The sequence below is a fragment of the Sceloporus undulatus genome, chromosome 7 (genome assembly GCF_019175285.1).
Source record: "Sceloporus undulatus isolate JIND9_A2432 ecotype Alabama chromosome 7, SceUnd_v1.1, whole genome shotgun sequence".
Lineage (NCBI taxonomy): Eukaryota > Metazoa > Chordata > Lepidosauria > Squamata > Phrynosomatidae > Sceloporus > Sceloporus undulatus.
In genome coordinates, this window is record NC_056528.1 from 3,292,121 (window position 1) to 3,304,297 (window position 12,177).

Genomic DNA, 12,177 nt, shown 5'->3' on the forward strand with positions numbered 1-12,177 from the left:
ATTTTTTTATTAAGCCGGGTCTCTGAATAAAATGCCTGATTAACAGACATAGATAGAAAATTGCATTTAAGACGATTAAATCTAAGGACACACTGAAGCCACAATAACTGAACAGTGGCAGGTTGCCCTCTAGTGTCTACTTCACTTGTTGTTGCCTTCGACTCATGTTCAACATTTGCTGTTGTTGTGTGCCTTCAAGTCATGTCCAACGTTTCAACCCCAAAGAGATCCAGTCTGGTTCAGAGCAGAGACTTACCACATACAGAAAAGCTAGTACAGCCAATCCATTTGGTTTATCTTTTGCTTCATGAAAATTGGAATAAGCGTCTGAATTGTAAAAGACGATATGAAGCTGTAAAGAAAGAGGAAGGAGGGATTAAATGTTGGGAAACTGGTAGGGCCCCTCTTTTGCAGAAGCAGTCCCAGCATCTCAAAACGCCAAAAGAAACGTCCCTTCATTCCCAAAACAATCTTGGGTTAGTGATTCCCAAACTTTAGTCCTCTATATGTTTTGGATTTCAGCTCCCAAAAGCCTTAGTTGACTTGGCCAATAGTCTTGGAGCTGAAGTGAAAAACATCTGGGAGAGTTTGGGAACTATTGGGCTCCATCAGTGGTTCCCAAACTTTGTTTCTCCAGATGTTTTGGACTTCGGTTCCCAGAATTTCTGACTGTTGACCAAGCTTGGCTGGAGCTTCGGGGAGTTGTAGTCTAAAACACTTGAAGACCAAAGTTTGGGAACCCCTGGAGATGAACAAAGATGAACAGACCTGGTATAAGTCTAGAAATTTAGGTCAAAAAATTGACCCCAAAAACCTGACTTGACTTATCCATGGGTCAATAATGTAAGTACTGTATCCTCCTCCATGTTTTTCTGAAGATGCTGGTGAAACGTCAGGAATAAACTCTTCCAGAACATGGCCACATAGCCCAAAAGCCCCACAAAAAACTATGGATGCCCGCCATGAAAGCCTTCGTCTTCCACTCTCTCTTCCACCCCATTGATTCTTCCAAAGGCAGAAGAGCCTCTACCGGTGGCGTACCTCTGCAATGTAACGCATGCCGTCCACGGTGTGTTCAGAGCCGCTGGCCTCGAGGTCCATGCCTCCCCAGTGAAGATGGAACTGGACAGCAGTGAAGATGGTGGGAAGCCCTTTGGTGATGGTCATGCCTGAAGGCAGGCTGATCTGAACTGGAAGGCAGAATGGAGACAGGAAGTCATGCCATGCAGAAAACGCAACTGCAAGAGCCCTTTCCTTGGAAAGACACGCTGCTCCCAAAAAGACTGTCCGGATTTTTAAAAAGGTTTTCCCTTGCTAAAGGAAGACCAATAAGCACATAATCCCAGAGTCTGGGGCCAACCACTAAAAAGGCCCTGCCTTGCTTTCCACCCCGCTGTGAGATTGTAGGGACTGAAAAGAGGGCTTCTTCCAAAGATTGTAAAATGTGGGCAGACTCATGTTTATAATAATCAGCATTGCCAATTTCCGGGGACATCATAGCATCTCCGTGAAATCATAGGATATCAGGCAGAGGCAGGAGTGGTGTGAGCATTTAACTAAGACCTGGAAAAGGTCTGTGTTTAGCCTATGAGTTTGCAAAAAGGTCAAGAAAAGGCCTGCGCTGAGCCTATGAGATTGCAAACCCTGATGCCTCTGCACTGCGTGAAGGTTTTATAGAGACCTAAGAGAAATAACTTTTCCTTTTGAGGCAAATAGCAGCTGCGTGTTACTCTTTTATTAGCAACTTGCAAATGCAGCCATTATTTCAAAAGCTGGAGAGCTAGAATAGGGGGGAGCAAAACCATGTCACTAGAAAGCACCCTGCCAAGTTGTGCCAAGGATGTGCCATTCCTTTGCAAGGAGTCCCTTAAAATCTCCCATTCCTTTCCTGGTTTTAGACCCAACAGGTCTAAAAGCTCTCTATTGAGCAGATATTTCTTTGCAGGTCATACTTTTCAGGAATAAAACCCACACACGACAAAAACACGCCAAGCCAAAACAGGCCTGGAGGAATACACTGTTATTTTCGTGCAATTTCGTTGTGTAATTACACAAGGAGCCATTGTTTCATAACCCAAGTTGTGTCTTGTTGACTCTTTCCATCCATCACTTTGAAGTCCACAAAACAAAGAGGGGAAAAGTGGTTGAGGCAGGGAAAGGGGGGAACCCGAAAGGATATTGAATTGCAAAGCAGGGATTGTTGGATTGCAAAGGGTCAGGGAGGTCGAACCTCCAGCTGTGATGGAGAAAAGGTGGAGGATCTGCTTGCAGATGTGATTTGCAGTAGATTTGCATGGATTCCTGGTTTCCAGCTGTCCAGCAAGAGCAAACATTCAGGAACACTTTTAATCCTGGTGCGTGTGGTTTGTAGTTGTGTGCCTTCAAAGTTGCTTCTGACTTATGGCGATCCTGAAGCAAACTTATCATGGGGTCTTCTTGGCAAGATTGATGCAGAAGTTTGCCATTGCTGTCCAATGAGGCTGAGAGAGTGTGACTTGTCCAAGGCCACTAAATGGGTTTACATGGCTAAACCAAGATTTGAACCCTGGTCTCCTGAATCCTAGTCCAATGTTCAAACCATGCTGGTGTGTGCAATAGTGGTTTATTTATAACATCAGCCCTGCAATGTTTTTTAAGCACCTGTTTGGGGTTTATTCTTATGTTTTACGTTTTCAGCTGAATCCCATTTACAGTGTTTACTACCTTTTACTTCTATCTTGTTGTTTTTAATTGAATGAACCACCTCTCCTGATCCGCTTTGTCATCTGTTTCTTTTTCTTCCTCTCTTTTGTTCCAATTTTTTGATTCCGTTCTGCTAATTTTATGCTGATTTCCCCCAAACCGGGGAAGAACAGTCAGCAACACGCAGACAATAGGGAATGTAGGAGCTGTTTGCATTTTTTGGCATGAGACATTAAAAAGATAGGAGGACAAAAACCATGGCTCCCATATTATATAGATCAGCTTATTCTTCCAGTATGTTACGGTGAAGCTGCTAGAAATTATATAGTGTGGAGTGAGGGAGTGCACTTTGACAGCCGCACGAAGCAGGTTTGAAAATGGGAAAACCCAAAGCATGCCAGGATTGGGATGCTAAATAAAGCTGGAGCTTATAGGGAAATCTGTGGCTTCTCCACCTCTTTGCTGGAAGAGGCGTGATGGGATCTGTAGTCCTTGTGGACTTTGCAAAGCATTCCTCAAAACACCTAATGCAACCTGCCCTGGCCTAGTGCCATGCTGATGTGTTGGAAGAGGCGTGATGGGATCTGTAGTCCTTGTGGACTTTGCAAAGCATTCCTCCAACACTTAATGCAATCTGCCCTGACCTGGTGCCATGCTGATGTATTGGAAGAGGCGTGGTGGGATCTGTAGTCCAATACATCAGCATGGCACCAGGTTGGGCAGGTTGCATTAAGTGTTTGGAGGAATGCCTTGCAAAGTCCACAAGGTCCTGACTGTGTGTTTTGTGTAAATATGCATGTATATCTGTCTATATCTGTATAAACAAATAGACCGTGGGATGCTGCCTTACACCAGTCCAGACTAGTTCACCTAAACTAGTTCAGTGTTGGCAACTCTGTTTAAAAGCAGTTTTCCAGGCTGCTCTGGCATCAGCACATGCCATGCTGGCACATTCAATGAAGTCTATGCCATTATGATGGTGGTTTGAGTGTTGGACTGTGGTTGCATCTGCACTGTGGAAATAATCCAGTTTGACCCCATTTTAACTGCCATGGCTCAATGCTGTAGAAACTTGGAGACTCAAGGTGGCTCCTTACCAAAGTCCTCTCAGCTGGAAGGATACTCTTTCCTACAAACCCCTTACCAGAATCCTAAGAGATCTCCGGCTATTAGGGGACCATCTCCTAACCTATTAAGGAACCATTAAGCCAAGCATCCTGGGCCATTCATCTGCCATCTGGCTAAAAAAAGGGGGAAAGGACCTTTTGTAATACATTTTTTAAAAGGAGAGAAGGGATGCCCAAGCCTAGGTGTTTGGGAACTTTTCCAGTTTGGGATGCCAGCATGGCACAACCATAGGAGGGTAAAAAAAGATACTGGAAGGTTCATTGCATTGCTGGAAAACATAATGCTTGACTTGAGACAGACTGCTTGGTTGTTGTTGTTGTTGTTGTTGTTACTGGCTGCAATGTAAGAGGTTTTTGCACAGAGGTCTTCTGCGCCATGCTCTCTGCCAGTTAGTGGCGTTTCTTTCTAATGAGTGCATGGTTTTTGGAGTTTGCATCCTTCCTGCTTTCCCATCCTGGTCCTCTTGAGCATGCCTTTGGTTTTCCCCCTGTGATCCCATTAACATTGTCATTAGCTCAGACCCATTTTAATCTGGCAGATGGCACGGCTGCGGCCAAGGGCCTTGGCCATAAACATCCGCTATCTTCTCCGTCGGCAAAAAAAAAACGACAACAGGCTGGTCCCTCTTTGCCTCATGACCGGTGCAATGACAGCGATGGATCAATGAATGAATGAGTGTGAAGCGATATATAAATGAAACTGCTTTGCTATTACTATCAAACAGGGATAGAATAAAAGCAGAGCGTCCAGGAACCCCAGCTTACATGTGTTTTTTTGTGTGCCGAAGTCATAAATACTATTATTATTGGAGGGTTGGGGGACGGTACAAAGCAAAGAAGGGAGAGGGTGGTCTCTTGACCCCAATAGCTATTTACCTGAATGGCCGTTGTTGGTCATAGTGAAGCTGCCTTGCAGAGGCCCTTCAAAGCCATTGAATTCCAGTTGCTCCAGCTCCGAACTGTACAGGACATCCTTCTTCCGAATGTCAATGGGAGACTGGCGCAGGCCCAGGCAGTCGGAAAAGTGTCTTCCCCAGTGAGTCTCATCCAGTTTCCCTTTGGCCCCATGGAGGAGAGAGACAAAGAAAGAAAAGATGGTCAGGTCTTAGCCTCTTTTCTTTTCAAATATGTCAGCCTATCTATTTCTCTTAATTCGTGTATTTTAATTATCCATTCTTCTATAGCCGGAGATTCCTCATTTTCCCCTTTTTTAGCTATTGCTATTCCGGCTGCTGTTTTTAAATACAATAACACCCTCCAATATTATTTTCCCCATCTTTAAGAGTAGATGTTACGTTCAATAAATATACTTCTGGGCTCATTGTGTATTGTATATTAAATATTCTTTGGATTTGTAGATGTATTTTAGCCCCAAATTTCTTTATCTTAGTGCAGGTCCACTATAAGAATTATAGTGATAGTTACTTATAGTTGTCATGCCTTGAAGTCATTCCCAATTTATGGTGACCCTAAAGGGGTTTTGTTGGCAAGATTTGCTTTCCCCTGAGGCTGAGAGTGTGTGACTTTCCCAATGGGTTTTGTGGCCAAGTAGGGATTCGAACCCTGGTCTCTAGAGACATAATCCAGCACTCAAACTACTACTCCATGCTAGCTCTCCGCAATAAGAACAAACACACTGAATCCAGGAGAACATGTTAGGTCAGTCCTTATCTAAATTCTGTGATCCATGCAAACTAGACTCAGGCCCAAGCCTTGCGATACGGTGATCCTAGTGTTTTGAGAAGATTTGGAAGTGTATGGAAGGATTCTTATTTGCTGTTTTTTGCAGAAACTATTTTTTCTTTGCAAAAAAGCTAACATGACTCTTTTGCTCCCCAGCTTCTCGACCGCTCTTTGCGTTGGCAAAAGGTGACTTGTCCGCTGGGTCGATAACTCTCTCTCTGCTAATGGTGCTGGGAACTGGCAAAGGTGGGAGGAATGAGAAGAGATTTCTGTATCGATTGCAAACCAAGCACAGAGAGAGAGAGAGAGGCTTCGGAGGCAACCTTGGGATCTCTACCTGGCCCTAAAGTACTAAATTAATAAATAGAGAGAGAGTAAGAGAAAGGCTGGTGCAGGGTTTTAATGCTTTGGGCACTAAGGAATGGAAAGAGGATGGAACATTTATAGAACAACCCTACAATGCTTCCAATAAATGGTTGTTAGTGCCAAGCCTTCCTGACCTGACCAGACCTGCAGAGATGTCATGGAGGTTTATTATCCATATATATATCGTTTCAGCCGCTCAGCCAAGCCCAGTGATGTCAAAGAAGAGCAACCGGCTTGACTTTGGGCAAGTCACGCTCTCTCAGCCTCAGAGGATAGCCATGGCGAACCCTCTCTGGAAAAGATATAGCCATGTTATTTTCTGGAATCAGTCTGTAGAGAGATCTTGTAGCACCTTTGGGACTCACTGAAAGAAAGCAGTTGGCAGCATGAGCTTTCCTAGACTTCAGTGCGCTTCCTTGGATGCTTTTGGATGCTCATGCTGCTGACTTCTTTCTTTCAGTGAGTCTCAAAGGTGCTTACAAGATCTGTCTATGTACCCCTCCGGAAAAGCTTGCCAAGAAAACCCTGTGATAGGTTCATCGTAGAGTCACCGTAAGTCAATCAATCAATCAATCAATCAATCAATATTTATTGATTAGCCTGTAGGACATCTCAAAGTACCACAAGACTAAATAAAACTCTGTAGGTCACCATAAGTCAGAAACAACAACAACAACAACAACAACAACAACAACAACAGACTACTTATGGGGAGCAATGACCACATTTTGCTGCACTCTGGTAGCTACACCTACGTCTCCAGGCAAATGTAGGCAGATCAACATAAGTAACTCTTGTTTTGCTCTGTCGATGATTATTGTTGTGTCTGCTGGGGTACAATTAAGGATGGCAGGCCTTCCACCAAAATACCCACCTTGAAATTATCTTGTGTGTCTCCATCCAGATGAATTCAGACTGCATGGAGTCAGGCACAGTGGTTCCTCCTCTCCTTTAATCCCTCTTAACCACACCACCTCCATAGAAATAATAGATGTGACTGCAATTGGCCCGCCACGTTTGCGGCTTTGACTTTTGTGGCTTTGATGGTTTGATCTCTAGGAATCTTTAGGTCTTCCAGCACAACTCTGCCAGAAGCTGACCATAGAGTTGTGATGGAGAACCTACAAGTTCCTAGTGAAAACACTTCTCTAGGTATCCGTAGCACCCCAAGCCTGATTCTATGGTCAACCTCTGGCAGATGTTGACCATAGAGTTGCACTAGAGGACCTGGAGATCCCTAGAAGTAAAAGGAATAGTATTGGGAAGTCGAAGGCTTTCACAGCCGGCATCCATAGTTTATTGTGGCACCAGAGCTCTCTAACAGAGAAGGCTACATGTCTCACAAGCCACAGATGCCGGTGAGACGTCTGGAATAAACTCTTCTAGAACATGGCCACATAGTCCGAAAAACCAATTACAATTCCCAGGATTCCATAACGTTGAGCCATTACAGTTCAAGTGGTGCAAAACTGGATTATTTCTGCAGTGCAGATACTGCCTTGGATCTTACAGAATAGACCAGGTCTACGAAAGCTTATGCTCCAGCTTCTTTCAGTTAGTCTCAAAAGTGCCACAAGATCCCTTTGTATACTGATATTCCAGATTAACATGGCTATGTCTCTGACTTCTCCTTCCAGGACTGACTTGGTTTAGCTTCCAAGATAAATCTTTAGATTATTTTGCTACCCAATGGCTAAAATACACTAAAGTTAAACACGAAATAAAACCTCTCTCAAAGTTTTTGTTCTCCCAGATTTTTTGCCTTGTTCTTTTTCTTTCACATTAAGTCTAAGCCTGTCTGCTTAACTCCATCGGCTACTTTGCAGGGTTGTTAACAAGAGAAGAGTATTTGAAAGCAAGAAATAGTATTCCCATCTCCCCATATCTGTCAATCCCTGTCCATTCCTTACCTTTGTAGGTCCATTCTATGACATGAGAAGATCCCAGTTGCAGAAGGAGCAGATGGAGCACCCAGCTGCTAGTCCTCATGGCGCTCCGGTCTCTGAAATCAAACCCGAGTCGGGGAATCGTCTTGTTTTCTTCTCTCAGTCCGGGAAAGAGTAAATACCAATTTACTCTAAATCCAGCCCTCCAATTCCCCTTCCCGGCCAAAACAATAATAACAAAGACCGACCTGCTGCGGTCTTGTTGTTTTCTAACTCCAGATGAGAAACTCTAATGCTCTCTACCTGGGAGAAGCCAGTGGGCATTTTAATGGACGGGCGAAATGCAAAGCCCAGCCAGGAAGAGGCTGCAAGGTCAACGGTACGGAGGCTATGTATCTTTTTTCATTGCTGGCTTTTCTCTCTCTGGAGAGCTGACGTGGACTGACCTTCGCCGCATGGAGGCATCCTGGAAGCATGAATTGTTAATGCTTCTCTAAAGGCAATGCGCCAGAGCTATGGTCCAAAATCACCAGCTGCGATCCTTTTGCTGAGTAGGACCAGTCCTACCATTGGGCAGAATGAGGCCATTGCCTCCGGAGCCAAATGGTGGAGGGCAGCAATGGACTCTTAATTCGGGACCATTGGCTGTTGGGCTACTTGGTCTCTCCCATTCCCCTAACTGGGTTTTTGCCTTCAGATCTGGTCCTCTGGAGGACATTGACTCCAGCCAGCCAAGACTAGGCACTTTGTGTTGGACTGGTCTGGGCCCAAACTAGTGTTGCACGGGGGCTGAGCATTTACATGCCCAGCAACCCTACTGCGCACCTTGGCAGCCATCATGGTGTGCGCCTGTCCATATGGGGCATGCACCCAAACAGTGGGTTTGTTCCTCGCCTCAATCCATGTGAAGAGGTGGGTAAGAATTATTATTATTATTATTATTATTATTATTATTATTATTATTATTATTATTATTTAGAGGCAGAGCTATGGGATGTTCTCTTGGAACTACAGGCTTCCCAAATCCCAGAGCCAGCATGACCAACATGGTCAGAGAGAGGACTGTGGAGGCATGGCCTATTGGACAAATAGGTCTTAGTATAGCTTTCTTACCTGCAAACTGCACTTCTATAGTAAGTATTTAAAGTTTAAATACCTTTACATCTCCTCATATATCTGATCTGTAGGTGGATGGGAGATCTCCATGGTTGCCATGGGCCAGAGACTCCCCATACTTAGACTGGACTTTGGAAAGTTCCAGTCCAAAAACCACATGCAAAACCCTGACATTCGTAGGCGGATCAGAGAGAAATAGTGACTTTATGGGCTTCTGCTCCCTAGCCATGGCACCTGACTTTTTGTTGGATAATGCCCAGCAGAAAATGAAGCAAAGCACTTTTAATTAATTCTGCATTTTTAAAGATCAGCACAACAAACAGGCAAACAAACAACCCTGGGCCTCTTTTCAGTAACCACAAGCTGTGGATGGGAATATGGGGCGAGTGGATTAAAAACAACACCTTTTTTCCCCTGGAAACAATCTAGATTCCCTGGTGCTGGATAAGCACTCCCCACTTGGCTCTACGCCTCTGACTTTTTCAGCTGCGTTGTACATCGAGGCGTTGTGTAATATCCAGCAGCCAAACCCAATGCCACTTTTGTTGGGTAGGGGATTCCTCATACATGGCCACTGTAACTTAGGGCCTGAACAGACAGGCCAAAATAAAGCTGCTTCGGGTCACTTTGGAGGTATGCTGTTTAAATGACGCATGCGTCCTAAGAGGCTGGAATTTGTGCCAAAGCTGCGCTCCAATCCTAAAGACTGGAGCACAGCTTCTGGCCTCTTAAGACGCATACATCATTTAAACAGCATACCTCCAAAGTGACCCGAAGCAGCTTTATTTTGGCCTGTCTGTTCGGGCCCTAAATCTCTTACCAGGCTTGATTTTACACCAGACTGGGCCCATGAGAAAGGAAAGCTCTTAAGCACATAAGCCTTGGAGCTTCACCAGGCTGAGTTTAAATGGACTTAGACCATTCCTGGCCTATGCATATTTTGAATTAGCATGGCAAAATTCAGCGATCCAGAGAAGTGTTCAATGGCATGCAGAGAGGCAAGGAGACAGCTGCTTCTTTCCTGCTGCATCTTGGTATTTGTTTGTCATGCGATGAGGTCCTAGGACTCTATAGACATAGTTTAGCTCACCAGACTGTTGTGTGCAAGGCGGAAACAGTGTCGGCCACAGAAATCCATGTGTCTTGTCCGCCTCATTCTGTTATCTCTTCCCGATCGGCGTGAACATTCTCTATGGTCTATGTGCATTTCTGTTTGTGACATCATAAGAGGCAGTGAAGTCTTATTCTTAAACTACTTCTGCTGCTTCCACATCTAACGGATTACACTTGTCCTTCCATATTTGCTACGGTTAGGGGCACAAGACCCCCGTGAATATGGAAAAGCCACAAACAGCAAAAACACCATGTTTTGACCTGAGAGGACACCTCTCTAGGAATCTCTGGGTCCTCCGGTGCAACTCTGTGGTCAACGTACGGTCCGACAGACACTGACCATAGAGTAGCACTGGAGGAGCTACAAAGGCCTAGTAGAATCTTCTCTCTAGGAATCTCTAGGTCTTTCAGTGAAACTTTGAGTTAAAGATTACCATAGAGTTGCACTGGAGGACCTAGATATTCCTAGAGAGAACATATAAATCAAATCCGTGAATAATCAAAGCCGCAAATATGGAGGGATGTGTGTGTGTGTGTGTGTGTGTGTGTGTATTGCCTTGCCTGATGAAGAAGCCAGTGATGTATTGGATTTGCCAAATGGCCAACAACACAGCAGCTCCTGGATGTCTCAAACAGCTTTGCTGTTGCTGTGTGCCTTCAAGTCGTTTCCATCTTATGGCGACCCTAAGGCAACCCTATCATAACATGTTCATGGGAGAAAGGCGAGATATAAGATAATAATAATAATAATAATAATAATAATAATAATAATAATAGGCAAGTTTCTTCAGAGGGGGTTTGCCATTGCCATCCTCTGAGGATGAGACAGTGTGACTTGCCAGTGAGTTATATGCTTCAATTGGGATTTGAACCCTGAATTGTAGTCCAACAATCAGTCTTACTCGATATGGAATACTGCAGTTATGGACCCATTAACTCTAGATTATGAATCTTTAGGTGTAATACAGAATGCCATCCATTATTATTATTATTATTATTATTATTATTATTATTAAATGCAAAAAGGCCAGCTAGCTCCTTTAAAGTACACTTTCCCAACCTAAATAGCTACTGCTCTTTCGAAGGCTAATAAAGCAGGCCTCCTCTTGTCCAAACAGATGCCAATGCTAATAGCAATGCTCTCTTCTCACTGCGCCACCGTCATGAGAAAGAATCCTGTTGTTTTTAAAAAGCAAAGCATCTGATCCCATAGGTCATGAATCCTGCTTCCTACCGGAAAACCATGCTACTTAGTTATCTCAGAAATGGGAACCAATAATAATAATAATAATAATAATAATAATAATAATAGAATCATAGAGTTGGAGGAGACCACAAGGGCCATCCAGTCCAGCCCCTGCCATGCGGGAACTTATGTGAGATACACATGATATTCAATGCTCATATTTCTATTGCATGTCTTTGCAGGTCAAAGTGCTCCCCAAGTGGGTTTCATCCCAAATTATACACACACACACACACACACACACACACATGTACACATAAATAAAAACATTTGAAGATAGTTGCTGTTGGGAGGGGAAATGCAGTCGCATCCAGCGGAGCAAGTTAAGAATTGAATTAAGCATTGAATATCGTCTTTAAAGTGGGGCGACTAAAGTAATAAATAGCAATTAACTGGGAGCACTACTTTTGGGCTTCCCTTGAGCATCTAGTGAGCAAGCGACTGTGAGAAACATGATTCTGGATCTGATGGACTTTTGACCCTTATGTTTTTACAACCTATTGTAAACTATTGCTATCAGATTGAGGGAAAGGAAGATAGAGAATGACTATTATTAGTCCATGCTGGCTCTATATGACTTGAGCATCAAAGACGGTAGGCTCTGCATGATCAGTTGCTGGGAAACATAAGCAAGAAGGTGCTGTTGCTCTCATGTGATGTTTATGGGATTCCCACAGGCGACTGGTGTGAACAGCATGCTTTGTCAGATAGGCCTTTGACCTATCTTGTGTCCTTATGATGACTGAGATAAATCAGATTCATCAGATCCTATATTCCAGTTTGCAGATATTGCAGAAATGCAACAAAACTGTTAGCAAATTGTGAAGATGTGCATTTGGGCACTGGCAAGAGTGCTCCAATGCACATAGGGTAGTTCTGATGCGCTTCAGGTGCGCCTATTGTGTCCCAACACTTCCTAGCCAGTGTCCAGATGCACATTGAGGCATGTACTAAGATG

The 12,177-nt window shown here is 44.1% G+C and overlaps 1 protein-coding gene across 2 annotated transcripts in view; it reads right to left on the reverse strand.

Moving 5' to 3' along the window:
• The window catches only part of CA6 (carbonic anhydrase 6), a 13,283-nt gene extending 5,084 nt beyond the window's left edge, over positions 1-8,199 (reverse strand). The window contains exons 1-5 of one of the 2 annotated variants that reach the window (XM_042477892.1): positions 8,048-8,199; positions 7,769-7,860; positions 4,686-4,865; positions 1,042-1,190; positions 257-352 (exon numbers count right to left, since the gene is read on the reverse strand). In XM_042477892.1, coding sequence (XP_042333826.1) covers positions 257-352; positions 1,042-1,190; positions 4,686-4,865; positions 7,769-7,847 — 504 coding nt within the window. In that variant the 5' untranslated portion in view covers positions 7,848-7,860; positions 8,048-8,199. Of the gene's footprint in view, positions 1-256; positions 353-1,041; positions 1,191-4,685; positions 4,866-7,768; positions 7,861-7,992 lie in introns of both variants that reach the window. The other variant, XM_042477893.1, reaches the window with a different exon arrangement.
• Between the last annotated feature and the right edge of the window lie 3,978 nt (positions 8,200-12,177).